The 26973-nt window shown below is 42.3% G+C and overlaps 7 protein-coding genes, 1 long non-coding RNA gene and 1 other non-coding gene across 12 annotated transcripts; 5 read left to right on the forward strand and 4 right to left on the reverse strand.

Moving 5' to 3' along the window:
- Window positions 1-5246: 5246 nt before the first annotated feature.
- LOC104435306 (sugar transport protein 6) lies at window positions 5247-6413 on the reverse strand. The gene is given in 4 exon segments (XM_010048084.3): window positions 5247-5622; window positions 5625-5654; window positions 5657-5888; window positions 6092-6413. Coding segments are annotated over 4 exon segments (732 nt in total). The 5' UTR covers window positions 6389-6413; the 3' UTR covers window positions 5247-5449.
- Window positions 6414-7543: 1130 nt separating this feature from the next.
- Window positions 7544-10423, forward strand: LOC104432676 (mitochondrial import inner membrane translocase subunit TIM10). Its single transcript, XM_010045169.3, has 6 exons — window positions 7544-7768; window positions 8013-8063; window positions 8215-8267; window positions 9038-9076; window positions 9270-9339; window positions 10065-10423. The coding sequence occupies exons 2-6, from the start codon at window positions 8019-8021 to the stop codon at window positions 10113-10115; spliced, it is 258 nt and encodes an 85-aa protein (XP_010043471.1). The 5' UTR covers window positions 7544-7768; window positions 8013-8018; the 3' UTR covers window positions 10116-10423.
- Window positions 10424-10957: 534 nt separating this feature from the next.
- On the forward strand, window positions 10958-11446 carry LOC104435307 (18.1 kDa class I heat shock protein-like). The gene has a single exon (XM_010048085.2). The coding sequence runs from the start codon at window positions 10958-10960 to the stop codon at window positions 11444-11446; it is 489 nt and encodes a 162-aa protein (XP_010046387.2).
- Window positions 11447-11613: 167 nt separating this feature from the next.
- Window positions 11614-13709, reverse strand: LOC104432677 (UDP-glycosyltransferase 76E1). Its single transcript, XM_010045170.3, has 2 exons — window positions 12860-13709; window positions 11614-12737 (listed from the first exon to the last, which is right to left on the reverse strand). Exons 1-2 carry the CDS (start codon window positions 13344-13346, stop codon window positions 11866-11868), a joined length of 1359 nt encoding a protein of 452 aa, XP_010043472.1. The 5' UTR covers window positions 13347-13709; the 3' UTR covers window positions 11614-11865.
- Window positions 13710-13938: 229 nt separating this feature from the next.
- Window positions 13939-17828, reverse strand: LOC104432678 (UDP-glucose iridoid glucosyltransferase). Of its 3 annotated transcripts, none has more exons than XM_039305964.1 (4): window positions 17568-17828; window positions 15761-15851; window positions 15184-15607; window positions 13939-15053 (listed from the first exon to the last, which is right to left on the reverse strand). In XM_039305964.1, exons 3-4 carry the CDS (start codon window positions 15590-15592, stop codon window positions 14149-14151), a joined length of 1314 nt encoding a protein of 437 aa, XP_039161898.1. In that variant the 5' UTR covers window positions 15593-15607; window positions 15761-15851; window positions 17568-17828; the 3' UTR covers window positions 13939-14148. The 3 variants fall into 3 exon arrangements, with proteins under 3 accessions (XP_039161898.1, XP_039161897.1, XP_039161896.1); XM_039305963.1 differs by having other exon boundaries at window positions 15717-15851; window positions 17568-17827; XM_039305962.1 differs by having other exon boundaries at window positions 15184-15851.
- Window positions 17829-18530: 702 nt separating this feature from the next.
- LOC108956269 lies at window positions 18531-20132 on the reverse strand. The gene is made up of 4 exons (XR_001982404.2): window positions 19913-20132; window positions 19662-19835; window positions 19041-19173; window positions 18531-18861 (listed from the first exon to the last, which is right to left on the reverse strand). It is a non-coding gene; the product is annotated as an uncharacterized LOC108956269 (long non-coding RNA).
- Window positions 20133-21558: 1426 nt separating this feature from the next.
- Window positions 21559-22795, forward strand: LOC104432680 (universal stress protein PHOS32). Its single transcript, XM_010045173.2, has 4 exons — window positions 21559-21880; window positions 21998-22107; window positions 22216-22334; window positions 22517-22795. Exons 1-4 carry the CDS (start codon window positions 21706-21708, stop codon window positions 22605-22607), a joined length of 495 nt encoding a protein of 164 aa, XP_010043475.1. The 5' UTR covers window positions 21559-21705; the 3' UTR covers window positions 22608-22795.
- Window positions 22796-23615: 820 nt separating this feature from the next.
- Window positions 23616-26937, forward strand: LOC104432682. Of its 2 annotated transcripts, XM_010045176.3 has the most exons (3): window positions 23616-23875; window positions 24655-24702; window positions 24781-26937. In XM_010045176.3, exon 3 carries the CDS (start codon window positions 24794-24796, stop codon window positions 26267-26269), a length of 1476 nt encoding a protein of 491 aa, XP_010043478.1. In that variant the 5' UTR covers window positions 23616-23875; window positions 24655-24702; window positions 24781-24793; the 3' UTR covers window positions 26270-26937. The 2 variants fall into 2 exon arrangements, with proteins under 2 accessions (XP_010043478.1, XP_010043479.1); XM_010045177.3 differs by lacking the exon at window positions 23616-23875 and having other exon boundaries at window positions 24296-24702; window positions 24789-26937.
- On the forward strand, window positions 24099-24170 carry TRNAD-GUC. The gene has a single exon. It is a non-coding gene; the product is annotated as a tRNA-Asp (tRNA).
- Window positions 26938-26973: the final 36 nt, after the last annotated feature.

A 26973-nucleotide genomic window follows, 5' to 3' on the forward strand; every position in this document is an offset into this window, starting at 1 on the left:
GTGTTTCTGAGAATCCTTCGCCTTATTTTGATTACGGAACGTGGGAGATTGTATTTTTCTTCACGGGGTGGTCCGAAATGCGCAAGATTAGCGACGGCGATATTGAAAGAAATATTCAAGAAATCGGATTTTACGATTATATGGCGATTTGAGGGGAATTCACAAGAGATATCAAACTGCAGTTGGCCACCTTGTGCATTTGCTATTGAGTTTGCTAAGCTCGATAGCAACCTGAATTTGTGCTCCACCGTCCCCGCTCAATAGGGGTTCAGGAACAAATTCCTCCATTCCCCTCTCTCTCTCTCAATCTAGCGGCCATGGACGGAAGTTTAAAGCTTAGGCAACCATGGCCATGAACTTGAAGCTCTAGTAGCCATTGCCATGACCTTGAGGCCGAGCTGGAAACTTGAGCTGCCTAACCTGCCCCAAGCCCGAGGTTTGAGGTCAAGTTTTGAAAGAAGACGAAGGCAAGGAGGGAGCACATAGAAGAGCGTGCGAAATCTTTGTGTATTTCATGTATATTCGTTTCAATGTACAAGATCAATGTTATAGTACAAATCATGTACAATAAAAGGCAACCAAATAATCTACAAATCAGATTTGATATTAATTGATCTTGATTGGTTTGAATGATATCTAGAAGATCTCGCGTATCTTCCAACACTCCCCTTTAAGCTGGTGGCTTGTAGATATCCAAGACGCCTAGCTTGCTCAAAACATACGCATGCTGTCTCTGATGGTGAAAATATTTGCTGGTTGTTCTTCTGTCCCAATTCCTTGTGTCTCAATCACTTATTGCTGGATTTTCTCTCGAGTGAAATGGCAGTCCACTTCTATATGCTTTGTTCTTTCATGTACAATAGAGTTTGATGCAAGTTTGAGAGCTGCATCATTGTCACAGAACAATTTGGTTGGTCCTTTAATTTGTACCCCAAGGTCTTGAAGTAAGCCTCACAGCCATACTATTTCACATGTGGTTTTTGCCATGGCTCGATATTCTGCTTATACTGAGGATAACGATACGGTTGGTTGCTTATTTGTTTTCCATGAAAATAAAGAATCCCCCAATTTAATACAGAAACCGGATATGGACCTTTTGCTCATTGGATAGGTCGCATAATTCGCATCACAATATGTGGTGAATCTCATATCACATTTCTTGGAAAGAAGAATCCCAAGTCTAGGACATTTATTCAAATACTTCACTATCTTCAGTGCTACATTCATATGAGACTACTTTGGCTTGTACATGAACTGACTGAGCGTTTGCGCTGTATAACTTATGTTTGGTCTAGTCATGGTCAAATATATGAGCTTCCCAACGAGCTTCTAATAACCCAAAGGATCTCCGAGTACGAGATCATCTTCTTAAGATACTCCAACATCGTAATCTGCTGTAGTTAATTTGACATTTTGCTCAATTGGAATATCAGCTGGCTTACATCCTGACAACCCTGCTTATGATATGATTTCCAATGCAAATTTCTTTGGCTAAGAGAGATCCCTTGGTTTGATCGTGCGATCTCAATTCCAAGAAAATACTTGGGTGAACCCAAATCCTTTATGTGAAAGGTTGAGTGCAAGTATTCTTTAAAGCTTTTGATAGCTATGTCATCATTGCCCATAATAAGTATATCGTTTACATATATCATCAATAGATAGACGACATACCTTTGGTCCATGTAAAAACAACATAGTCATATATGGACCGATGGAATCCGACAGCTATCAGAGAGTCAGCAAACTTGGCATACCACTGCCTGGAGGCTTGTTTAAGGTCATATAGGGATTTGCAGAGACGACATACCCTATTCTCCCTCTGTCTCCGTAAACCTTGTGGCACTTCCATGTAAATTTCTTCATCTAAATTTCCATGTAAGGAAAGCATTGTGAATATCTGATGTAATGACTAGTCCTGAAATGCCGCTACTGAAAGGAACGAACGAACTGTAACATCTTTGGCTACCGGGAAAAAAGGTTTTGTGATAGTCAAAACCTTCATGCTATGTGAAACCCTTGGCCACTAATCGGGCTTTGTATCTTTCAATTGATCCATCTGCATGATACTTAATCTTGTAGACCCATTTGGATCCAATTGCCTTGCGATGAGAAGGTAAAGGAACAAATTCCCATGTCTAGTTATCCACTAAAGCTTGGAGTTATGCTTCCATAGCTTTCTGCCATCGTGGATTCGTGCATGCCTCATCATAGTTGGATGGTTCTCACTCTTCAGATATGAGAGTAATGCAACATTGATGTTCCGGAGATAATCGATCAGATGAAACATAAGAAGAAATGGGAAAATGAATACCTAGTGAGTTTCACGCACCACATATGTAGTCTTTGGTCCAAGTCAGCGGGCGCGTGGCTCGTCCAGAACGTTGTGGTGGATCATGCTTTGGAGGTGAATGAGCTTCTGGAGATACGAGGTGAGATGAGTCGTGTGTATCCATAGCATTAGAACTTTGGTCTATCACTTCCATGAGAGGAGTTAGTTTTGTGGTTGAGTTGGATGTCGGAGGATTCCTTGTAGTCTTTGGTGAAGGAAGTAAGACATATCTTGGATTTTCGAAGACTTCCTCAACATGAGAAGAAGGAGAAGGCCCCTTATCCGCACTTGATTCTTGTGTAGTGAATGGGAAGATATTTTCTTGGAACAAGACGTCTCTACTAACAGAGAATTCTCCTGTAGATGGATCAAATACTCGGTATCCCTTTTGGAGATTAGGATATTCCATGAATATGCAGTGGCGTGCACGAGGACCCATCTTATCCCTAGGTCCGACTATTGTGGCATAGCACAAACACCCAAAGACCTTCAGATGACTCAACTCTGGTTTCTTGCCAAAAAGTAATTCAAAGGGAGTTCGTCCGTCAAGTACCTTGGTCGGCGTGCGATTGGTCAAAGAAGCTGCAGTCAATACGCAATCTCCCCTAGGTGGCAATGTTTTAGTTCCACTACTCCATTCTGCTATGGTGTATAAGTACATGAACTTTCATGTAATATCCCTTAAGAAGAAAATAGAGTAGCACATTCATGATTGAAAAATTCTCTTCCATTGTCTGTTTAGATTCGTTGTACAGTTTTTCCAAATTGAGTCTTTGACAGAGAAAGGAAAGTCCTCAAATTGGATGAAACTTGACCCTTAGATTGTATGAGAAAAATTCATGTGACTCTAGAATAATCGTCCACAATGGTGAGGAAGAACTGAGACTCGTCATGGTTCGATGTATGATATGATCCCCAAACATCAATATGAAGTAACGAAAAAATATTGTTTGCATGACTTTTGCTCAATGGAAAAGGAACACGCGATTGCTTTGCAAGCGGACAAACATGACACTGAGGATAAGGAAATGAGGAACTATGGCCCATTTTGGAATGTAAAAGAAAATTCTCATTATCGGTAGTAAAATTATACAATGATTTCTTATTACAAGGAATGTTGGATAAGTCAAGCTCCTTGGATGAACTATTCCAAAAAAATAACCCTTCAAAGAGGTTACCTCAACCCATCAGTTTGCTAGTCGAAAGGGCTTGAAAGAGACATGTATCGACATTGAAAAGAACTCGGCACGAACTTTCCTCACAGGCTCTAGACACAGAAATGAGATTAAATTGAAAACCCGGGACATAAAAGACATTTGTGAGAGTAATTTGGGGGCTAAGATTGACTGTCCTTGTTATAGTGACGTGAGTAATGTTTCCATTTGGAAATTGGACAATAATGGGACTATTCAATTTTTCATGAATAATAGAAAACATACCCTTATCACATGTAATATGATCACTAGCTCCCGAATCAATAATCTAGACTTTTGTCGATATTGTATTTATCAAGTAGTGAGAAAAACCTGTGAAATTGTTTCCTTTGTTGGGAATTTCTAATTTCTGTAAAGCCTGCATCAATTGTTGATATTGCCCATAATTGATGGGTTGATTTGCATCTCTTGATTCAGTAATTTGATAGACTGTTGCTAATATTTATTTTCCCCTTTGTGTCCAATGAAGTAAGGCGTTGGCTTTCTTCCTGCACTACCAACTAAAAGATTCGGCCAAGGGGAGGTGCAGGCTCCATTGCTAAGATCTGCGACCTAAAAGTGAGGTAAGAATCGTTCAAGATTAGGAGAAAACGCGTGATACCATGAAAGAAGACGAAGGCAAGGAGGGAGCACAGAGAAGAGCGTGGGAAATCTTTGTGTATTTCATGTATATTCATTTCAATGTACAAGATCGATATTATAGTATGAATCATGTACAAGAAAAGGCAACAAAATAATCTACAAATCAAATTTGATATTAATTGATCTTGATTGGTTTGAATGATATCCAAAAGATCTCGCGTATCTTCCAACAAGTTCCATGACCAAAGTGGCCATGAGCCTTGAGGAGAGGGGTAATGATGAGAGAGAACGTAGGCATTAATCGACAAGTGGGACCCATTTTGAAGAAAAGACAAAAGAGAAGTAGAGATGAAGGGAGAGAGTCAACAACAATGGAGAGGAGGAGAGAGAGTAATGGTGAGATAGAAGGAAAGCATTAATTATTAAGTAAGACCTATCTTACCATTTAGTTGAGTGTTTGGTCGACAACGTGGAACATGAGATGCACCTAATATTTTCTTGAAAGTTCGGTGTGTTTTGGAATCCTTTGCCTCATCACTTGCTTAAGCTAGGTTTAAAGGTTCACCTAAGCAAGCTCAGCTCCCACATGTAGGAGGTCTAGCCTCCCCAGCCAAGTCTACCAATGCTTGTCCACGTCTTAAGGAGAGGTGGCAAGCTGCTTGGATTCGCTCGATATAATGCCTTGGGGACACGGCACCCGACTCCCCCTGAAGCTAATCCGATATTTTTCTTCTTGGATTAGCAGGGAATACGGGCCACTGTCAAGTGGGGTCTCCCACCCTAAGGCGGATCTCCCACTTGTTTAGAGGATCCTTTAGCCTTCTAATGATTTGCTCAGGTATGAGATGCACCTAATATTTTCTTAAAAGTTTGGGTGCGTTTTGGAATCCTTTGCCTTAATAGGGAAAGTGAGAAATCGCATTTTGTTCACTGGGTGGTCTAAGACTAGCGACGGTGATATTGAACGAAATTTTCAAGAAAAACCATTCACAGCACTCCACGGTCACGTTGCCATCTCGGCGAATGAAGCCGGAGATGATTATGGGACTACCAATTACGAACATCATCTACATGTGCTCAAAGAGCATCAAACATCATCTTCACCTAGCATAGCAATAGCAGTGTCCTACCGAACTTGGTATTCGGTGATCTGAGCTTAAATTGTGAACAGACAGAGCTCGGTCGGAGGGATTATGTCGAGGCGCATGATTATTTTTCAATCCAAAATGCACAAGTAAAGGACTAGAGACTAGTGAACCTGACCGACCTTGCATTCCTCTCAGACCCAACAACACTAGAACCCCTAACAAACAAGTACATGATTTTAGAACCCAACATTTTGGTTTTCATCTTCGTCCTTGAAGTGTTTCTTCCAGAACCAGTGCTTCTTCCAATCCCTCTCATTCATTTCATCAATAGGGATGCCCTTTGTCACAGGAAGCATGAAGGTTGCAAAACAGCCCGTCACGACGATCCATGCAGAGAAGAAGAAGAAGTCGCCGATCTCATGGCGCAGAGCATGGTCAAGACACTTGAGCGATGATAAAATTGCAGAGCATGTTCATGCCAACGGCGAAGAAGAAATCGGCATTTTGCGTCTCCAGCGGGTATATCTCACTGGGGATGAGCCAACCTAAAGGACCCCATGACCACGCGAAGCCAGCCACGAAGAAACTGACCAAGAAGACCACGAAAAGGGCGTATCCTTTTGGAATTTCGTTGGTGGATTTCAGGTGTATCGCGAGTGTGATGCCCATGGTACACTGTAAGCAACCAAAAAGGGTAAGAAAAGATCGTATGCCAAACACAAACTTAAGGAAGTTAACGCCATAGAGAATGAAGCAATGAACTCAAATAGGGGAAACTGGCAGATAACGTTTCTATTTTGTAACTCAAACGAGTCAGGAAGGTGAAGAGATGAAATTCTGAAAACAAAATCTAATTGCTCTGGGCGGCCTGAACTGACCTGGGCGACGAGAATCTGAATTGCTGCCTCGATGAGCAATACCTTTCTCCCGCATCTATCCACGGTAAAAATCGCAATGAAGGTCGACACCACATTTATAAGACCCGTGACCACGGCAGACAGAAGCGAGGCATCACTACCAAAACCCATAGTTTGGAACAGAACCGGAGCATAAAACGTTATCACGTTGATACCAGTGAATTGCTGGAGGATTTGGATAATTGTTCCCCAAATCAATTGTGGCCTACTCGAGGGCTTCGTGAGACTTTGGAACGAGCCTTCCACCTTTTTGGCCATCTCCGTGGCGTGCAAGATTTCTTCGTATTCTGTGTCGACTCTATCCGAGGGAGCAAAGGCCCCTTCCAGATCTAGGCAATGGCCGCCACACCCGCAATTGACGAGCTTGCGAGCCAAAATGAAAAAAAAACAAAAAAAAAAAAAAACAAAAAATATTAAAAATCAAAAAATTATTTAAAAATGTTTACGTTAGCATCGTTCATGCTACGTAAGATGACTAATATTTATATTAACAATTTTTACCGAAATTAGCTAGATAAACTAAATTGATATCAATATGAAAATATTTAAAATTAGATTAATTTATTTAAAAAAATTCAAAATAAATTGGTACCAATACAATTGGTTTAAAACTTTTATGATACTTTTTTGTATTTACTGCTATTTGTATTTTGTTTTCTAAAAACCATGCCCAATTTGGTTCTGGAAAAAAAAGAAAATGAGGCCCGATTAAAGATTGTAGGAAAATGGACTAAGAATTTGTGTCGCATTGTCGGTTAAAGTTCTAAATTTCATAAAACAAGATATGAATTCATCGTAAAAATTAAGTGTGTATGCTTTACTTATTAAAGTGTTATCTCTTATTTTATGAATGTGAGATTTTGATGGGTTATTACTGCATGTAGTTTCCCTTTACATAATGATTAATTAGACTTTCCAATTCTATCAAATCCAACTTTCGAATCTTACACATGAGAACTAGAGTGTTGTTAAAATGTTAATAGAATCGTCTACAAAATATGTTACATTTGTTTTATTTTGTTTCAAAGACACAATTTTGCATTTTTCGTTATACCTCGATCAAAATTCTTTAAAATAATACTGGCGCATGAATTTTCACCAATTGAAGTTTGCGTTTGCTTTTGAAAAGAAAAAGAATTGCGTTACTTTTTGTTTCATTTTTTCTAAATTTTTTTATTTATTGAAACTTCAAAAGAGTACTGTAAAACTTAGCGGGGCTCTACGTATGTATGTGAATAAATGCATTTTATAAAGTTCTTGGATGGTGTATGACCAAAAAAAAAAAAAAAAAGAATTTGGATGGTGTATTTTGTATAAAGTTAAAAAGAAAACGGAAAAAGAGCAAAAAATAAAAGAAAAAAATGTGAATCAACATGGCGAAATTATTATTTTTCTTTTTATATTTATGTACTTGGCAGGGAGGACTGGGCAGGCTCAATGCTGAAATGCTACCGTCGGTGTCGGTCTAGGGTTTTGCAGTAACTTCAAAATAAAAACCTTTCTCCTTGCTTCTGTCGAGCTCGATCTCCATCGCCACCGGCTTCTCAGCTTCACCCCGAGCGACGCTCGAACGCGCCTACTCCACTTCATCTTCTTCTCCAGCGGCGACCAGCCAAACCACCTTTCGCTCACAGCCAGGTACTCTCTCTCTCTCTCTCGTCACGTGCATTTTCATCTAGCACCCGCGCTTGCGAGGCGGATTCTAGAGCTGGACGGATCTCCCTGCGATTACTGAATTCGGTGGAATCACGAATCCTCGTCGCTTTCTTCCGTCTATCTCTTCTACGCATCTTTCCTTCATTCATCCTCCTTTTTTTTTCCCAGTTCTTAATTGTTGGTTGCTGTTGAATTGGTTGGATTTTGGTACTTTTGTTGCTTTCAGGTCAAAATGGCCGCCGCTGGTAACGTTCCGACCGGTTTGGACAAGGAACAGGTGATTGGCTGTTTATTATGTTCTTTTATTCTAAGCTGAGCGCAGATTAGGTGGCGGAATTTTTTCGGGAAAGTGATTTGATGTCTTTGTTATGTTCAATAATTTTTTTCGGGAATTTGTGCGTTGCACTTATGAGTCTTTGTGCTGGCAGATTTTTGGCATGGCAGAGAAGGAAATGGAATACCGGGTGGAACTTTTTAACAAGTAGGTCCCCTTATCTATATCTACATCTCCAATTGCTTATTTCTCCAAAGCTATAATCTTTTCTTTGCCGATAGGGAGTAGCTCATCGATAATCGATATGGAACTGGATATGTATGCACACATGTTTTTCATCTCCGGCTTACTTCAATTCTTGTACCAATGCATTGTGACTAGTATGGCAAAGATGAGTCAAGGATGATGTGCTCTTGTAGTTTATGGACCATCAATTATAGGCTGTTTCTAAGTTACATTTCAGTGTCACTCTTGCTCATATCATATTGCTCATAATTCTGGTGGTGAGGTTAAGAGTGACATGGGACATGATATTTACTTAAGCATTGTTGATGTCATCGGTGGCATTGAAAATGTTCAGCAGTGATCCTAGTGGAGTGAATTTTCATAAAACCTCTGATCTAAAAGCCAATTTATAGATAGGTATTCTGAATTTTCTCTTGTTTGTTCCCTCAGTCTTAGGGATATTTGGGACAACCTCAGGATCTAATCCTTGGGACCCTTTTTTCTGAGTGAGAACAGAGAAAGGAGCATTTGAGACAAGGCTTGTGTCTGGCTTCTTCCAAGCTTAGCTCTACTATTCATCATAAATTGTTGGGAAGTTTTTACAATACTGAGCAGTCTGATCATGCTGAGTGTCATTGAATGGGACTATAGTGTTCATAGTTATTCAATCGTAGAAATAATGGAGTACTTTCTGCTTCTAGTGACCACTTTCCCTGTTATCGCATCATCAGTTTTTTCTTTCCTTGATGCAGGCTTACTAACACATGCTTTAACAAGTGCGTCGAGAAAAAGTAAGTGAAGTCTTATGTTCCTGTACTTTTAGCACAAAGCTTTCCTTATACTTTTGGCTGTGCAAGAAGAAAGTTCTGGCTGACCTTTATGATAATGAGCTGCATATTGGCGCACTTATCAATTACTTTGAGACATTGCAAGAGATTTTAATTGATCGTGCACTTTTCTCAAAGTTATTCCATGCTTTCTCAGGTATAAGGAATCAGAGCTAAATATGGGTGAAAATAGTTGCATTGATCGATGTGTTTCAAAGTACTGGCAGGTAAGGCTTGGAATGATGTATTTTTTCTTACTGAGCTCAGTGATTATGTCCGAACATAAATTTAACTTTGTGGTGTGCTATCTAAACACATGATGCAATTTTTCTTTTCTCTGTGCTTGGAATTCTCAGTTATATTGATGTTTTAGTTTTTCAGAAGTTTAAACAATTTTTCATTTTCATTGGGGGCTCTCCGGCCTTTTCTTCTTCACTTGATTAGAGTTATTACTCATGAAAAAGAACATTTACAGTGAATGCTTCTGCTATTATATCTGACTTGGTTAATTGTACTATGTTTTTCATTGTTATTATTTGCAAACTGGAAAATTTTTGGCTGCATTATGGAATTGAAGAAGGTTTTCTTCATGAGTATATGTGAATATGGATTGTTGGGTCTTTTGTCCAACACAAAAATATGAGTTCTTAAAGTTTGTGAAGATGGGGACAGCTAGCAGGTAAATTAGCTGTTCCAGTTTTCATTCTATCGTGGAAAAAGCTGTCAGACGAACCATTCATTTTTTGTAGCTAATAAGTTCTTATTCTTGGTATTATCAATTTCCACAACTTGTAAACAGCAGCGAATTCCAAGAACTTACTGTACTTTATTGTTTTCCTTGGTAATCTTGAGGTGTATCTTTCTGTGTAGCTATATGACTGCTTTAGCAGAACATTTGTTCGTTGGGATAATTTTTCGTTCTACTTTTCTTTCTCTTAAAAACTTATTGCAGGTGAATAGTCTAATAGGCCAGTTGCTTGGATCTGGTCGTCCGCCAATGTAGAATTTGCTGGTGCAGCTGCACGGTGTCATCCTAGATTAGATGCCCAGTTGGATTTTTGAGGAAAGCCGGGAACTGATATTGAATACCGATAGTCCTTTTTCCTGTATGGCTTTTGAGTTTATGAGGTCCTCTGCTTATTGTTTTGGTTGCACTTTGTCGCAGCAGCAGTCCTGAATGCTCGCTGTCCACAGTTCTTGGGAAGACTTGTATTCTTAATAAATAGCAGCGTTAATTTCGATTGAATTGAATTCTGGGAAGTGGTTCTTACTAAAGAGCAAAGCACGATCAGACGACCTGGCTGTTGAATATCTGATGAAGTCTTGATTATTGCTATTCAACCATTAATTGTGCAGGCCTTATTGCGTTTGTTCTAGTAGCACCGTCGTTACTATGACTGAGTTAACTCAAGTTTGATGATCAGCATCATGAAAATCTCCATTTCACAGAAATGGAAAAAACCGACTGCACGTTGCAAGTCACGACAGCTTCCAGTGTTGAGGAGTACTTCGTCCATGTGGAGCTTGAAGATGCTCTCATCGTTGTCGGGTCAGAAATTAGGCCTGCGGAAATCGCACCCGTCCGATGCGAACGCTAGGGTCCATAGTCAGCATGGCCGGTGCGACACCAAAATCGCATCCTAGCCATTTATCTTGAGAAGGCCCACGAACCTGGTGGATGAAGTTAACCCGACCCGATAGGTCCACCGGTGCCTAGCGAACTCACTAGAAGCTCGGGCAACTTCGTAAAGCGTGCATTTCTTTCTGCCATCGTCATTATCACTTTCCCGTTTATTCTCCGTGTTGCTGAAGCTGCAAGCGAAGTAGCTAGCTCGGAGAGCAAAAATGTCGATCATCCCGGTCACCGACCGACGAGGGGCCGCCGGCGACGACGACCCGTTTTCGCTGGACGTCTTTCGGGACTCCTTCATGAACCTGCAAAACGACCTCTTCTCGTCCCTCGACCTCTGGGACCCATTCGCCGCCTCCCCTTTCTCCTCCTCCGCGCTCGCCTCTCGCTTCCCGGACTTCTTCACCGGCGCCCTCGCCCCGGTCCGTACCCGGATCGACTGGAGGGAGACCCGCGAAGCCCATTTCTTCAAGGGCTACTTCCCGGGCCTCCGTAGCAACGACGTCGTCATCGAGGTCGGCGCCGACAGGGTGCTCAGGATCAGCGGCGGCGAGTGCTCGAGCAGCTTCGCGTTGCCGGAGGGCGCGAGGTTGGACCTGGTCACGGCCGACATGAAGGACGGGTTCCTCGTCGTCACTGTTCCGAAGGTCGTGGCGGAAGCTCCGAGGCGAGACAATGTCAGGGTCGTTGAGATCACTGGGTGACCCAGCGTGGTGCTTATGTTTGGCATTTGGCATTTGGCCTTTGGTGTGTGCTTGTGTATTGATGGCGTGGGTATGGAATGTGTAGTTATAATTTAGGAACAGTGTCTATGCGTGTGAGCAAGTGTTTGTTGAAATTTCAGTGCTTGTGTCATCTGCTATTTCACTGCTGTAGCAACTGGTTCTGATAATAATAAGATCATCACGCTACACTACTTCAGTTCTTGATCTGTTACCAAAGCTTATGACACTAGCTTGTTGACTTCTAGACAGCAAACGAGAGCTAAGCTACCATTTCTCAGACACACCAACAATTCTTTCCTGCACAAGGAGCTTGTGCGTCCTTTGTGGTGGATCGAGGAGAACTCAATGTGCTGGCGGACAAAATAGGAAACTATCAATTGTACCTTCACAAGTCTTATCTATAATGAGTTGATGTACTTGACCAGTTCATGCAGGGAATTGTAAGAAGAGCCACCTTCTTTGATGCTATGCATCACTTCACGCTTCAAATCCGTCATCCTCTGCCTCGTGATCTCTCCTTCTTCGCCGGCCATAAGCTTCTTTATAGCTCTTTCAATCTCTCCTCTTTCCATGTCTTCCAGCAACAGGCCTACCTTCCAAACGTGGCTCAAGTACCTGGCATTCACTCGCTGGTCCCCGAAGCACGGTGTGCATATCATCGGGATTCCTTCGGAGATGCTCTCGAGGGACGAATTCCAGCCACAATGGCTCCAAAACGCCCCGACCGATTCATGCGCCAAGACTTTCTGCTGTGGTGCCCATTTTATGACATGACCCCTTTCGCCCACGATTTCTGCCAAGCCGTTAGGGAGCCGGTCGATTGCGTCCGACCCGCGAACCAACCCAGGACGTACAACCCACAGGAAGGGTTGCTTGCAGTTTGCGAGTCCCCAAGCCATTTCGACAAGCTCTTTTTCGTCAATGGATGCTACGCTTCCCAGGCTCACATAGAGGGTCGATTTCTTCACTTGCTTGTTCAGCCATGCGATGCAACTCTCGTCCTCTTCGATTAGGCTGCTGGAGAGAGGTGGAGCAATCTTGTGTAGAGGTCCTATGGCGAAAAAGGGAACCGGGTATTCCTGTCTAAGCTTCATCAATGGTGACTCTTCGAGGCATTCAATGGTGTTCAGGAGATATGCGACCGAAGATCCTACTTGATTAGATCTCGCGAGCAGTGGCAACAATTTTTCAGAGCCTTCAAACTTGTAAAGGGGAAAATCCTTAAATCTGAGGGGATGAAGCCCAGGTACGAGCTCCAGTGCTTTTGAATCTGCAAAGTGATAGAGATGAATGCAAAGTCTATGCAGCTCGGGGGGTAAATTGTCCATGGTCGACTAAAGCTACACCTGATAACTGGTCTAGTCTAGATATCTGGCATAGAGGTTTACTTACCTTGCAAGGGAATGAAGCCTTCTTCTTGGAGTCGATTGTACTGGTTGTAGGTCGAAGTATTAGCAGCGCTACAGGTGCGGAAGACGATACATGGGATTTTCAGCTCTCGAGCTACTTCTTCTGCAAAATACATGAGCCCGTCATAGATTATGCAGGCAATCTCATCTTGGCGATCTGTTCGTTCCCTTAATCTCGCTAAGGATTCGTGGAACGAGGCCTTGCAGTTGACATTGAGTTTCAAGATCTGAGACACGAAATCTCTTGAGGACGTGTCGGCATCGGACAAGCCGTCTGGTAAGGGAAGGAAATCGAAGTGAGGGGGGCTAGATTGGTTAGGGAAGTGGAACTCGGTGTGAGCTACTGTGACGGAGAAAGAGCCGGTCGATTGAAGAGCTGCTCCGAGCTGAAGCATCGGATTCAGGTGACCTTGGTAAGGACACGGCACTAGCACCAAATGGTGCTGCCTCCTATCTCCGGCGTTCGCCATTAGGTGCGAGGCCGAAACTCACTTGCGTGGTCTTGCATTATGCAAAATCTGTGGTTCATTACTTCATGTTAAAATAGGCGTGAAAGGGACGGGCATGATCATAATGGATGGTCATTGTTAAATGCTGCGCATCACTCGAGCGAACCGTGCTCTAAAGAAGGTTCGCATGATAATGGGCTGAGTCAGATAAATTCGGACAGCATGTTGGGACCAATGCGGCAGAGGCTTGAAGTTGCTCAGCAGTTTCAGCACAGCACTCCAGCATCATCTTTATTGGTGTATCGAATATCGGATCCTCTCTCGCAGCCATCCACACAATCGCAAGGAATCTTTTGGACATGCAAAACAAAGGAAAGGACACTATCGGAAAGCACTGTTCATTCGGATAAGAATTCTCATAAGGAACTTATCCGAAATGTAATTTTCGTGTTGTTCCTTTCAGAAATGTTTCTTCTCTATGAGAAATCTCATACCCTTCTTATCGAACTCTGTTAACATTATGATTAGAGTTACGCAAGCCATTTCAATCTTGGCCTGGCTTGCTCTTTATGTTTCATGCGAATGATCGTATTGATTAGCGCCTATCAAACTGTTTTGTTTTAAGAGGAGGGAAAACATACATATGCGTAATTGCCAAATTGCAAATCTGAAGTTCTGGTATTGAAATGCCGGGAAACTGAGATATGAATTTTGAGGATGCAATCTAAAGAGAAATATGATGCTGATCTCCGATCTGCCACTGGACTTTTTGGTGCGAGCAAAATGTCCCTCTCCGGTGGCGGTTGGAACGCGGAATTGATGGTTAATCCGCTGTTTTGCATTGAGGTTGGAATGACAGGATGAGTTCCACCAGTTCATCCAATGAAGAGTTTGTGGAACCGCCTGTGCCGAGACTTTGTTCAGCCCTCTCTTTGAATGCCGAAGCCTTTTGTCTGATCACTTCCCCTTCTTCCTCTACCATTAGTCGCCTGATGGCTCCTGCAATCTTCCCCCGTTCTAGCTTCCCTTCCAACTCCAGGCCGATCTTCCATTTGTGGCTTATGTACTTTGCATCCAGACCTTGATCACCAAACACCGGCCAGCAGAGCATAGGAACGCCTTCGCAGATGCTTTCCAAAGTCGAGTTCCATCCACAATGAGTCCAAAATCCTCCTACTGCACCATGAGCCAAAACTTCCTTCTGCGGTGCCCATTTCACAATACAGCCTCTTTGCCCTATTATTTCTTGGAATTCCTTTGGCAAGAGCTCTAGCCACTCTGCACAGCTCACCGAACCGGGTCGTACCACCCACAAGAAAGGCCGCTCGCTCATGGCCAATCCCATGGCAGTTTCAAGCAGTTGTTCCTCATTCATGCTAGCCACGCTGCCCAAGCTCACGTATAAAACTGATCTGCTAGCTTGTTTATCGAGCCATGAAGTGCACCCGGTATCTTCCTTCAGTAATGAGCTAGAGGAAGAAGGGGCTAACTTGTGAAAAGGGCCGATGGCAAATATTGGTTCAGGGAAATATTCTTGAATCTTTGGTAGAATTTCTTCTTCGAGGAAATGTATTGTGTTCACGATGATTGCACTGGAATTTCTTGTTGCACTTGTCGTGGCAGCCCGAAGCTCTAGGATGGTGTCTGAGGGATTCTCCCCCATGGTGATAAGAAGGTCCCTGAGTTTGAGGGACTGCAACTCGTGGGTTTCATCCTGAATTAAAGAATCTGCCAAATCAAAAGGAATTCTAGCATTAGTTTCTGATTTTGGATAACTAGATTCTCCATGTGTGACATTAAAAACGTCTTCCTAGTTGCCTTGCGAATCGTTTAGATAGACTTCCCAATTCAAACTTACCTGTGAAAGTTACATAGCCTTGCTCGTTGGCCCGGGGAAAGGCGGCAAAAGCCAACATAGAAGCAGCTGCGCTGGTGCGAACGTTTATACTTGGCAGATTCAATTGAGAAGCCACCTTTTGAGCAAAGTGCATCACCGCATCATAGATGATGCACGCAACCTGGTCCTTTGGATCCTTCTGTTCCAACGTTTGTTGAATAAACTGTCGCAGGGGTTCCTGGCAGTTCCTGTGAATGGCAAGCATGGTCGAGTGGAAGTCCTTAGCAGCAAAGCTGCCTTTGGACAAGCCATCTGGTATTGGTAAGAAGGTGAAATTCGGATAGTTGGAAGGATCGGGCGAGTTGAACTGAGGATGAGCGATGGTTATTGGGAAGCCTCTCGAGTTCAGTATGGAGGCCAGCTGAAGCATGGGGTTGATGTGGCCCTGCAAGGGGAAGAGGACCAACACCAAGCGGCAATTTTCTCTTTCAGGCATGGCAGGGGAAGATGACCGATCTCAAACTAAATGAAAATGGAATTTGAAACTGTCGTACCCCAAAACCATAAAAAAAATGGGATGGCACGGTCGTCCTTTTACCCAAAAGACGTAGCCTCAACCCACCAAAATCCAACTTTCAGAGTCCCCTTGATGTTATTGCTCTCGTACTACTCATGGTTAGCCGAGAAATCTGAAAAAGATTAAAAAATAGAAAGGTGAGCAATCACACTTTAGTGAATAGTACATCTTTTCTAAATGGATCGAGCACCTAGTATACACATTTACAAAACCAAACCACAACACTTTTAATCCAAATCAAGAATATAACAAATATAAAATAAGAAAATAAGTTACATATACTTCGATATAGGCAAAAATATTCATTTCCTAATAATATCAAAACAAATATCAATGGTCAAATCCATTGATCAATCTCATTAATTCATGTTAATGATCTATTCTATTGATTAATCTCTTGCCACATATTAATGGTCCATTCTATTAATCCATCTAATATGAAACCATACATCGACGATCCATTCTAATGATTAATCTCAAATCACATGTCAATAGTCCATTTTATCGATTAAACTCAAATCATACGCCAATGGTCCTCTTCTTGACCAAATTCATATGACATGTCAATGGTCCACTCTATCAACCAATCTGTTACTTAGTATCAAATCAGCGTCACAACACAACATCTAGTGGCAAGATGACTCAGATTCCTCTTTGGCAAGATCTACACATTATTAGCTAGTGTGGCTTGACCTACAAGGATATCCTAGACTAGTATGTGTATACCCACAAGCCCTTCATTAAGCTTACAATGCCAATCCAGAACAATACCATCCACAATTCACAAAGTGAAATCCATAAATCATTTCATATATCACTAAAAGCTTTTGCAATTTGATTAATCTGCCAAACACTTTTCACAAAACATTCTCAAATGATTTCAAGACTCGTCTCATAAACCAGATTTATAAATCGAACCAAATCAAATACTTGTCACAAAGCATTTGCCAATCAATATCTCTATAACATTCCATAAACCATCTCAAAATCAAGAATTTTTTGTAAAAAAGGTTTTGCACACCCAGAATATATAGTATTTCTCAACTTCGTTTTTCAAATAGAACATATTTTCTTCACCAACTAGTTCTTACACAATTCACAAATATCAAATGTAGCAAACGCCCGATTCAAATTCTATGCAACAAACAAGCTTATCTACATCTCATAACATATCAAATCTTTATCGTTTTGAAAACATGAGTTTATAAATTCTTAGAAGAAATAGCACCACTCACCTCGAAAAGCCAAAAATTAGTCTATGGTGAGCCAATGCACTCATTTTACTATCAATTAATTGAAAACGATATCAAAATCAAATAATATGCTATTCTAACTAATGACTCGACTAAACTATGCTTATTTATCAATAAAACGACACCTACATGCTCATAAATTGCATATCCAAGCGATTTATTCAAGCCGTCCGCAACGTGGAGCTTAAGTGCGAAATTTGGTCGCGCCATAACTTTTTCCATTGAATCCCGTTTCAAATGTTCTTACAGTCAATAAAAAGCCCTTTCAATATACTAAGAGGACCCCAACTTAACCATCCCAAATTCAAGCTGAAAACCAACAAAATATGGTGCCGAAGCTGCACTGTTCATCGCACGCAGGAAACTTCAAAATTTTGTTTTGAGCAATTGGTAAACTCAAATAAGGATTCGTAAACTTAATGGATTCATAATACCCGAAACTATCATTTCTATAAAAATACGCGATTCAATGATTCAAAAATTGGACTTGCCGCTTGATTTTTCCAAAATTCGAAATTTCAGCTCTAAATCCGGAAAACACTTCAATTAAACAGACGAGGGACTTAAGCTCTTACTGGGTGCTGCATCACAGAGTCGAGTTGGCTTGGTGAGGTGTCCGCGGCATGCAGACGCTAAACCCTCTTTCCTTTCTTCCTCCTTTCTCCTCTTCTTCTTCTTCTCGCCCGAATTGCTCTCGGTCCTCTCTCTCTTCCTTTAATCGTGGTCTTCTCTCTCTCTCTCTCTCTCTCTCTCTTTCTCTCTTTTCTTTTATTTCTTTTTTCCCACTTTTGATTTTCCAAAGCCCATATCTTAAAGAAACCGTGACAGTGGGGATGATTGCAATAGCAACCCAGGTTAGTATTTAAGGACGTTTAGGACACTTTGAAGATTCTGCGAAACCAGCGATAAACTTCTGCCGTGGTCAACTTCTCTTTTCAAAAGCGACCCATTTGTATAATTCAGCGTTCTGGCCAAGACTGCATTCGGAAGCAACTCAAACAAGCACCACCTCATATAAATCCGGGAAAAGCTAACCGACATCTCGGAGTCCTCGGCTGATGACGTAGTTAAAATGAGACATTTCAACTGATTCATACGGGTCAGAAGAGAGATCTTGCACGGCTTTGCCAAGGAGTTTTTCAGAGTTCCAATCTCATACTCTTTGTTCTCTACAGTTTAGAAAGACTAGTCTGATGTGATCACGTGCCCTTGCGATTTTTCATCTAACAGTCATGAAATTTTGGAACTTAGCTCAGACCTTGTTGTATCGTGATAGAGGGGTGTCATCGAATTTTCATTGTGAAATCTAACGTCTTTGGGATGTGACGATTTCTCGAACGATTGTGATGCCCCAAATTCAAGACGACTTCACCAGACAAGTCTTTGATCTATTCTTTCTTTGAATTGCACAATGAAAGGCTTTCTTTATTCTTTTTCCAGACATCGCCAAATGTGTCGATGCCTCGGTAGACTCTCACAAGGTTTGATAAAGCAATAGGAATCATCATCCGAGAGAGATCTTAGATACTTTTCAGACAGAATGAAAGAGTATAGAGATTATATCGAGGAATCTAAAACATCCTTACATAATTAGTAACCGGGAAATAGACAAAAGGAAGGCCCAAAATCTCTTTCTCGTCTCCTTTATTCTCCGGTTAACTATATTTCTCTCTTTCTTTGTGACATTACAGCAAATCAGGGGAAGCTCAGTGATTGGCAAAGCAAAAGCCGAAAATCAAAATTTGGGCAATAATTCATGCAGAAACTCAGAAGATGATGAGAGCACTGCAAACTCCTGAGGGAAATATGTCTCCTGAATCATGTAGTATGCTAACATCTGGGTTTCACACCTTCTTGCCACCAGGGATTCTGCACACAAGTGGAACAAAGAGGTGCCATTCAATTCAACATAGAATTTGGCCATGAAAAGAGATCATCATCAAAATAATATGTAAGTCAAGCGATAACAAAACAAAGTCACTGGAGGTGTGTGATTGGGAGTTAATATGATCCTGGTTGTCTTCTTAACGTTCGATTCTCGAGTTTACCTTTTTGGCAAGAAAATAGCTGGTTGCATAGGAAAACCCCCAATGGCACCGGGATCAAACTGCGTGCTGATCCCGTCAAAGTGGAGTCTCAAGGCTTGTGCTACTCCTGCGGGTATCAGCACAGTCGAACAACCTGTGATCCAAAACCCCATAATTATCGAATTGTAACGAAAAATTTTATTCCAACTTATTGTCCACCTGGTTTCAAGGAGAAAAAGGAGCAAACTTCACCTGCACTGAACCTAACAGTACAATCAAGCTAGAGTCAAAGTGGATAGATTATGCCCAAGCTCGTCTTCAACTGGAATTGAGCTTAAAAAATTAGTTATGAGCTGAACTCGGCAAAGTATTCAACATACTCAAGCTTGTCTCAATTTGATTTGATAGCAGTTGGTCCAAAACAGAAGAAGAAGGTCGACTTGGTTATTGAAACGCAAACTTACATTATGATGAAAAGATTTCATTATATAGTTTGACCCGTGATTTCGAAATAGACTATACAAAGAGACCAGAGCAACTTGAAGTCGATTAGAATGGCATAGAGGTTGAGTATCGACTAGTCGAACTACAAGTGAATTCACGAACATAAAAACCATTTCTACAACCGTAGAGGAGTAGTACCGGATCGATGGCCCGTTCCGCAGGGCAAGAAAACGCCCATCCCCCCGACCTGCCGAGGAAAAAGGCTTTCATGCCTGAAACGGGACCTTGATGGTGATGGACCTTTCTCGGCCGTGGCAGGGCACTGGCCCTTGAAAGCTGCCTCTTCATTACATCATGCTCTTGTTGCGTAGCCTGAAACCAAACACAAATCAAACCAAAGCCAAGAAGCTTATGTTGGATCATCAGAAAGCAGGGATAGAAGAGCATACAAAAGCAGCTTGGCCTCGACGGACATCGTCACCATCCTCTTCCCGTGCCATGTACCGAGTACAGACACGAAGCAGAGAAGAAAGGAGAACGATAATGAAGTCCAGCCCGTGTGAGAAGGAACCTCCAATGCCAATCAGTGGAGATCCTAACGGACACAAATGGGAAAACTCCCCATTTCTCCAAAATGCTTGAAATTGAATTATACAGAGGTAGGTGATGATGTTAATCTGTCCAAGGAAAACGTTTAACATATGAATGTCCGCATGAAGAGGCCTTTCTATTTCCTCTCTCCGAGGATGCGGCTTTAAACGGGCCACCGACAGCTTAGTTCATGCCCCAAGGTGAAGCTGAACGTATTGGATAAACGACAAAAAGCCCAAGCTCGGATCCATTCCCGGTGCTCTGTACACAAGCCTGATCACGGCTGAAGAAGCTTGATGCAGAAAAGCCGAATAGTTGACTTTTCCTCGACCCAATTATAGAGAGAGTACCCATTTTGGTTTACTGTCGAGTGTCGAATGTGGATGTGTGTATTGACAGGTATCCAAGGAAAGGGCAAAATGAGGATGATACCCATAAAAACTCATGACGCAATTAAAATCAAACAAGAAGGTCCAAGTCTCGGAATCACCTACGCCGTTTAAAATCTTTATTGGTACTTGTCATTTGTTTTTGGTGCTTGTGTACTCACCACTCGTTCATTTTAAAGTTCTCTAATAAATTAGGTAAGACATGATTTAAAAAACAATTAGGACATGGATTTCTACATTTATGATGTGAAAAATTGTACTTATTGTATAAGTCCCATTTAGATGTAAGATTTCCTTTAGCAAGACTGCGAATTTCTACTACAGAAGAAGCAATAAAGCATTTCTTTTGCAATTATGGTCACTGTGAATCAAGCCCAACGAGCTTATTGACAAAGAATCTTTTAATGGAATAGAGGAAATGTTTCTGACTTAGGAACTTTATGGAGCTATATTTCTTTGGGTCACTTCATAGTATTATTCATCTGTTTCTTCAGCTTTTCTTGCTCCTTATTCCCCACTCAAGTCAAACATTTGTCATCCAAATCCATTGACCAATCGTTATGACTGTTAGCTAGCTGGATCTTGGTCGCTTGTCCTCTATCGCTCTCTCTCTCTCTCTCTCACAGAAAAAATAATGGCAGAAATAAAGTTGGGGGACGTACCTATAATCTATAAAATTGCCATATGCCGTCGATCTACGTTTCAGGCACTGACCCATTAAATCAGCTGACGATCCAATTTTTGTCCCCCTATCCACCTTCCTCCTTCACTCATATCCATCTCGTTGAATCTGCCCATGATGTGAAGCTTCAACAGTGGCAAAGTTGACCTTACTCTCCTTATTTAAAAGCAATTGCAACCCCTATTTTTCTATTTGAAAAAAATTAATATTACGAAAACCCCCAAATCGATATACTCATCATCAAATTCGACAATTTAATTGTGAAATTTAATAGTAAAATTAATTTATCACTAATGTACCGATTTGGGGTTATTTGGTGTGATATATTAATCTAGGATTTTTTGGTGGTATTAATTCTTTTTAAAATGACTTGGTTAGTTTGTGGTTTTGCATCATCGTCGTCGTCATCATCTGCACCTTACCAAAAGGTCATCTACCCTTCCATATCATTTCAGTTTCTATCGATATCTCTATCTCGTCCATATCCGACTCCTTCCTAGTCCTCTCCAGAAACCAGATCTCCGAATCTGTTCTCTTCTTTGCCCTTCCTTGATCGGATCGAGTAGGAGGATCAACCAGTATGACCAGGGACAGGAAGATCGGAGTGGCCGTCGACTTCTCCAAGGGAAGCAAGCTGGCCCTGAAATGGGCCATCGACAACCTCGTCGACAAGGACGACACTCTCTACATGCTCCACGTGAAGCCCTTCGTCGGGGACGAGTCTCGCAACCTCCTCTGGTCCGCCACCGGCTCCCGTACGTCCCTCGAACGACATCGATCGCTCTCTGTCTGTCTTGCTGAGCTTGAATTATTCTGTGACTATGGTGATGATTGGTAGCACTAGAGTGTTCTGATTGTTTCAATATATGCAGCTCTGATACCCCTGTCGGAATTCCGGGAGAAGGCGGTCGCCCAAAAGTATGATGTCGAGCTTGATCCTGAGGTCCTCGACATGCTCGATACCGGGTGCCGCCAGAAACATGTACTCGCTTCTTCCTCCAAGCATATACCTATACTTTTTCCTTTCTATAAGATCGTTTTATTTAATTATTGATCGAAATAAACATGTGAATTGATCGATATGGATTAGGTAACTGTGGTGGTGAAGATATACTGGGGCGATGCAAGGGACAAGCTGTGCGCGGCGGTCGGTGATCTCAAGCTTGACTGCTTGGTCATGGGTAGCAGAGGCCTCGGCAGCATTCAGAGGTACATTAAATTCTTAATATAGCAGATTTCCATCCTGAAGGAGTCCAGGTTGTTTTAATCGATATGGTTCCCAAGAACAGAAACCGTAGAATGAATGAGATAATTACAGATTGGACCTTGAATTTTTCTTTGCCTAAGTTGGTCTTACTGGAGTGAATAAATGTGTTGTGATCTACAAACAGGGTGATCCTTGGGAGCGTGACCAGTCATGTGATGGCGACCGCGACTTGTCCGGTGACCATCGTCAAGGAACCGACTTCTCATGGTTTCTGATCAATCTGGACTGTTGCAAGGGACGACTGATTATTTCGTATATAGTGTTTGTGCTTCCGGTGTTAGAGTGCGCTGCTGCATAAGCTTTTCGCCCTTTGTTTGATGTACTGTTGTAATTCGAATTTGATGGACTAAGTTTGTATTTCAGCTCTTCATGTATCTCCCTAATGCTGTTTCCTTTTGGTTGATCTGATTACCCACTTATTCCAGAAAGGGACCATCCCATTAGAATTGATCCTTTAGGGGTATGGGATCATGATGATCATTTTAAACAAGTTCAACTAAGTCTAAACCACAAGCCACATCTGTGGAGGAGGAAGACGTGGACAACACTCACAGCTAGACATAATGCTTCAGAGAGGCATATCTAGAATGATTTTCTAAGTAAAATGGTACAACGTAAATGATTGTTTGTAGTGGAATTAAAATGCCTAATACCGTCCGCTACAATGTCCAGTAAATTAATAGTTTGTATACCATTTCATATTCTTAGCATTATCCATCTTACCAAATACAGATCAAGACTGTCACCGTCTGTCCTCCGATAATACTATACTGCGTGTATTCAGATCAGAAAGCCCTACTGTCCCCTTTGTGAGAGCTCAGAGGAGAGGCCTCTCCCCATGATTAGAGGCTGGACGGGAAGTTGAGTTGTTCGGCGGCGAACCTGTCGGGGTTTGGGTATTCTTCGGTTCGGTGGTATGGATGTATGTAGCGTACTCTCCAAGTTGGCATTCCCATCGAGAGGTATCGATCCTTTTCGCTTTCAATGTAAGGCGGGCACGATATATTGGCGTCTCTGGGAACATCGAAACCAGACTTGTGGACTCTCATGTGCAGATGTACTTCCAGTTGCTCACACAACGCATTATAACATCCTCCCAACAACTTTCACGAGAAAGATCCGCTCCAAGTAAACACAACCAACTAGAAGTGTCGTCACGGACTCCTTTCCCCCCAGGCTGTTTTTAATGTTGATGCGGCAGTAAACGGTACACGGCTCTCCAGAGCTACACTCCACGGGCTCGAGAACACTAGAGATCATGTGCTCCACGACTCTGTATCGGGAACTCACGTCCTCTGTGCTCTCCAAGCCGAAGGGAAAGCTTTAGAGCTCTGCACACAAACCGCTTCTCGACGAGGCTGGGATCGCATGCTCTTTGAGAATGACTCCATTTCTCTCTGATAAGTGCTGTAAACACTGAAAATAGCACCCACCATCGTCTTCAGATTTCAGGTTTGGTCCAAGATTGCTATGCTTCTCTCAGGTAACGGTGTTGGAAATTTACCTGGACACGGCGCTCAAATAATAGAGAGCTGCTCACAAGTTAGCCTAATGAGCATATTGCGAATAGCCATTCAGTCTTCACCGCTCCCGAACTCAAACCAATCGCTTTTGCAATACGTATCACGTCATGCTCATTAATACATAGGTTCATTCCATTCTTAGTTTACAATATAATTTTTATATTAGCCATTGTTATCGATCAAGTCGTTGTAGTATAGTGGTGAGTATTCCCGCCTGTCACGCGGGTGACCCGGGTTCGATCCCCGGCAACGGCGTCATTTTTTATTTTTATTTTTATTTTTCAGTGCCAATTCTTAAATAGGTGCAAAAATTTGTTGTTGCTGCCTAGTTAATCCTCACCATTAAAAAAACTCCACTTGAATGCTCGGCGTCATTTTCATTTTTATCCTTTTCCTTTTTCGATCCCGTCTTCATCTTTTGATGAGTTCGTTTATCAATACACAGAAAAAAATACAAATTTGCTTAGCATCCACTCGACATGGCATCGTCACTTGTCAGCCCGAAATGATTTCTTTATCTGGTCTCTCAATCGGTTTACAAATGAACATTTTATATAGGGAAGTCTGCATCGGTAACGGCAAACGCTCGGAATTCTTAAATAGGTGCAAAAATTTGGTACCCAAGTCAACGAAATTGTTGCTGCTTAGTTAAGCCTCACACCATAAAAAAAAAACTCCACTTGAATGCTCGTATCTAGTGCTGTGTTCCAGTCCCAAAATTGCCCATGTCCATGTGCAGGAGCCACTTCAAACGGATGAGCTACCAGACAGCACTGTAGATTCTTCGGTAAGTTTCATGTTCCATCGGATGTTCTGTTTTTATTTCCCCCAGAATCATCTGATCTTGATCTGATTCAACCAATAGGACATTAGTTTCAATGGGCAGGGATTACAAGTCTGCAGTCTTGAGCTTTCGCTGTCTTTGCTCCATCGTCTTCATCCTCTCTGGGTTTTCGATCGCTTCATTCCTCTGCTGGTTTCACTGTACCAGCACTAGTCCATGCCATAAGCAGACCCAACTGCTGGGCCGATATGAAGATCGACCTATCGACCTCCTCACATTTGCTTCTGCATGGAACTACCTTGATTTCGCCCCGGGCCGGCCTCCGAAACTCCTCAAGATTGCCGTCTTCGTCAAGAAATGGCCTCATAGATCTCACGCAGGCGGACTCGAGAGGCATGCCTTGACCCTTCACCTAGCGCTCGCCAGAAGAGGCCACGAGCTCCATATATTCACGACTTCTCCTCCGAACTCGTCCTTCCCGAAATACCCGATAAGCAGTTTGTACTTTCATCTCTCTAGGCCAACCGCTGCCGGTTATCTGGACCAAGCATTGGTGTGGAAGCAGTTCCAATCTCAGAATTCCACAGGTAGACCATTCGATGTGATCCACACAGAGAGTGTTGGTCTGATGCACACTCGGTCGCGGAACATAGCCAACCTAGCTGTGAGCTGGCATGGAATCGCTTACGAGACCATACATTCCGACATCATTCAGGAGCTCGTTCGTTCTCCTGACGAGCCACAATCGTACTCATTGACTGAAAGAGTGATGCGGGTGGTCGAAGAGGTGAAGTTCTTTCCGAGTTATGCTCACCATGTCGCCACCAGCGATCACGCCGGAGATGTACTGAAAAGAGTGTACATGATCCCTGAGGAACGAGTCCATGTGATCCTCAATGGCGTGGATGAAAATGTTTTCAGGCCAAATATCATCAGCGGTGGGGATTTCAGATCGAAGTTTGGGATTCCTGATTCTAAAAACCTGGTCATAGGATTGGCAGGGAGGTTGGTAAAAGATAAAGGACACCCGATAATGTTCGAAGCCCTAAAGCAGATACTCAAGGAAAACAAAAAGTTCAGAGAAGAGGTCCTTGTTCTGGTCGCTGGAGATGGTCCCTGGGGTACCAGATATAGAGATCTTGGTTCCAATGTTCTGGTTTTGGGGCCACTAGAACAGGCTCAAATTGCAAGATTCTATAATGCAATCGATATCTTTGCGAACCCAACTGTTCGAGCTCAAGGATTGGATCATACTCTGTTAGAAGCAATGCTTTCCGGTAAGCCAGTCCTTGCCACAAGGCTTGCCAGTATAACTGGGTCCGTCATTGTTAATGCAGACGTGGGATACACATTTCCACCCACAGTGGATTCGCTAAAGAAAGCTCTCTACAAGGTTTGGGGTGATGGCAGAATCATTTTGGAGAAAAAAGGGCAAGTTGCGCGGCATAGAGGCTTGCATTTGTTTGCTGCCACCAAGATGGCTGCTGCCTACGAAAGGTTGTTTTTGTGTATGTCAAATGATTCGGCAAAAGGAGAAACTTTTTGTAACTATGAGGATCCACTTCCCTAAATCTCGCAAATGGTAATGAAGATTCCCCAAGGCAACATGAGAGGTGCGGTGCTTTCTGATGGCTGAGAGGATTCCCAAGAGCAAATGCATTGTGATTAAATCTGCAGTGCCAGAGCGAGGTGTTTTGAGAACTGAGGAAACGGGGACAGATTGGACACTGCCATCCATGCTTTTAGTGGAAAGTTTTAATAGAGATAAAGCATCATCCTTTGAACACTCTTGATAAGGTGCTTTCTGCAATGGGAAGACGAAAATGCGGGAATGACAGGCTGTAGACTGAAGTTATTTTGTCGGCAGATTCGGGTATTGCTGTTCCTGGACTATTTGCCGGTAGCTTTCAAGTCCAACATCATTTTGCTGCCTGCGCGAGGGTCAAGTATTTTATTCTAGCATGTCTTGTACTTCTCTTAACTCTCAAATGGTTTGCTTAATTTGGCAGTGGGCAGTTCCTTATGCTTCCTGTGCATGCAACTTGAAGATAATGCCTGCTTCCTCTTCGTTTAGTGAATCTGTGAGGATGTATATGACCATGTAATCTTGTGAGTCAAGACTCATAGATGTGATTATACTGTGGCTTCTAACCGGATATTGGTCAACTTGAAATTGAGCAGAATGTACATTTGTTGCATGCTTTTTTTCTAGTATAATGAATCAGAATATTTCTGCCCCTTGCTTCTATTATATGAAAGGAAGGAAAAATTCCT

This window comes from Eucalyptus grandis, chromosome 2 (genome assembly GCF_016545825.1).
Source record: "Eucalyptus grandis isolate ANBG69807.140 chromosome 2, ASM1654582v1, whole genome shotgun sequence".
Lineage (NCBI taxonomy): Eukaryota > Viridiplantae > Streptophyta > Magnoliopsida > Myrtales > Myrtaceae > Eucalyptus > Eucalyptus grandis.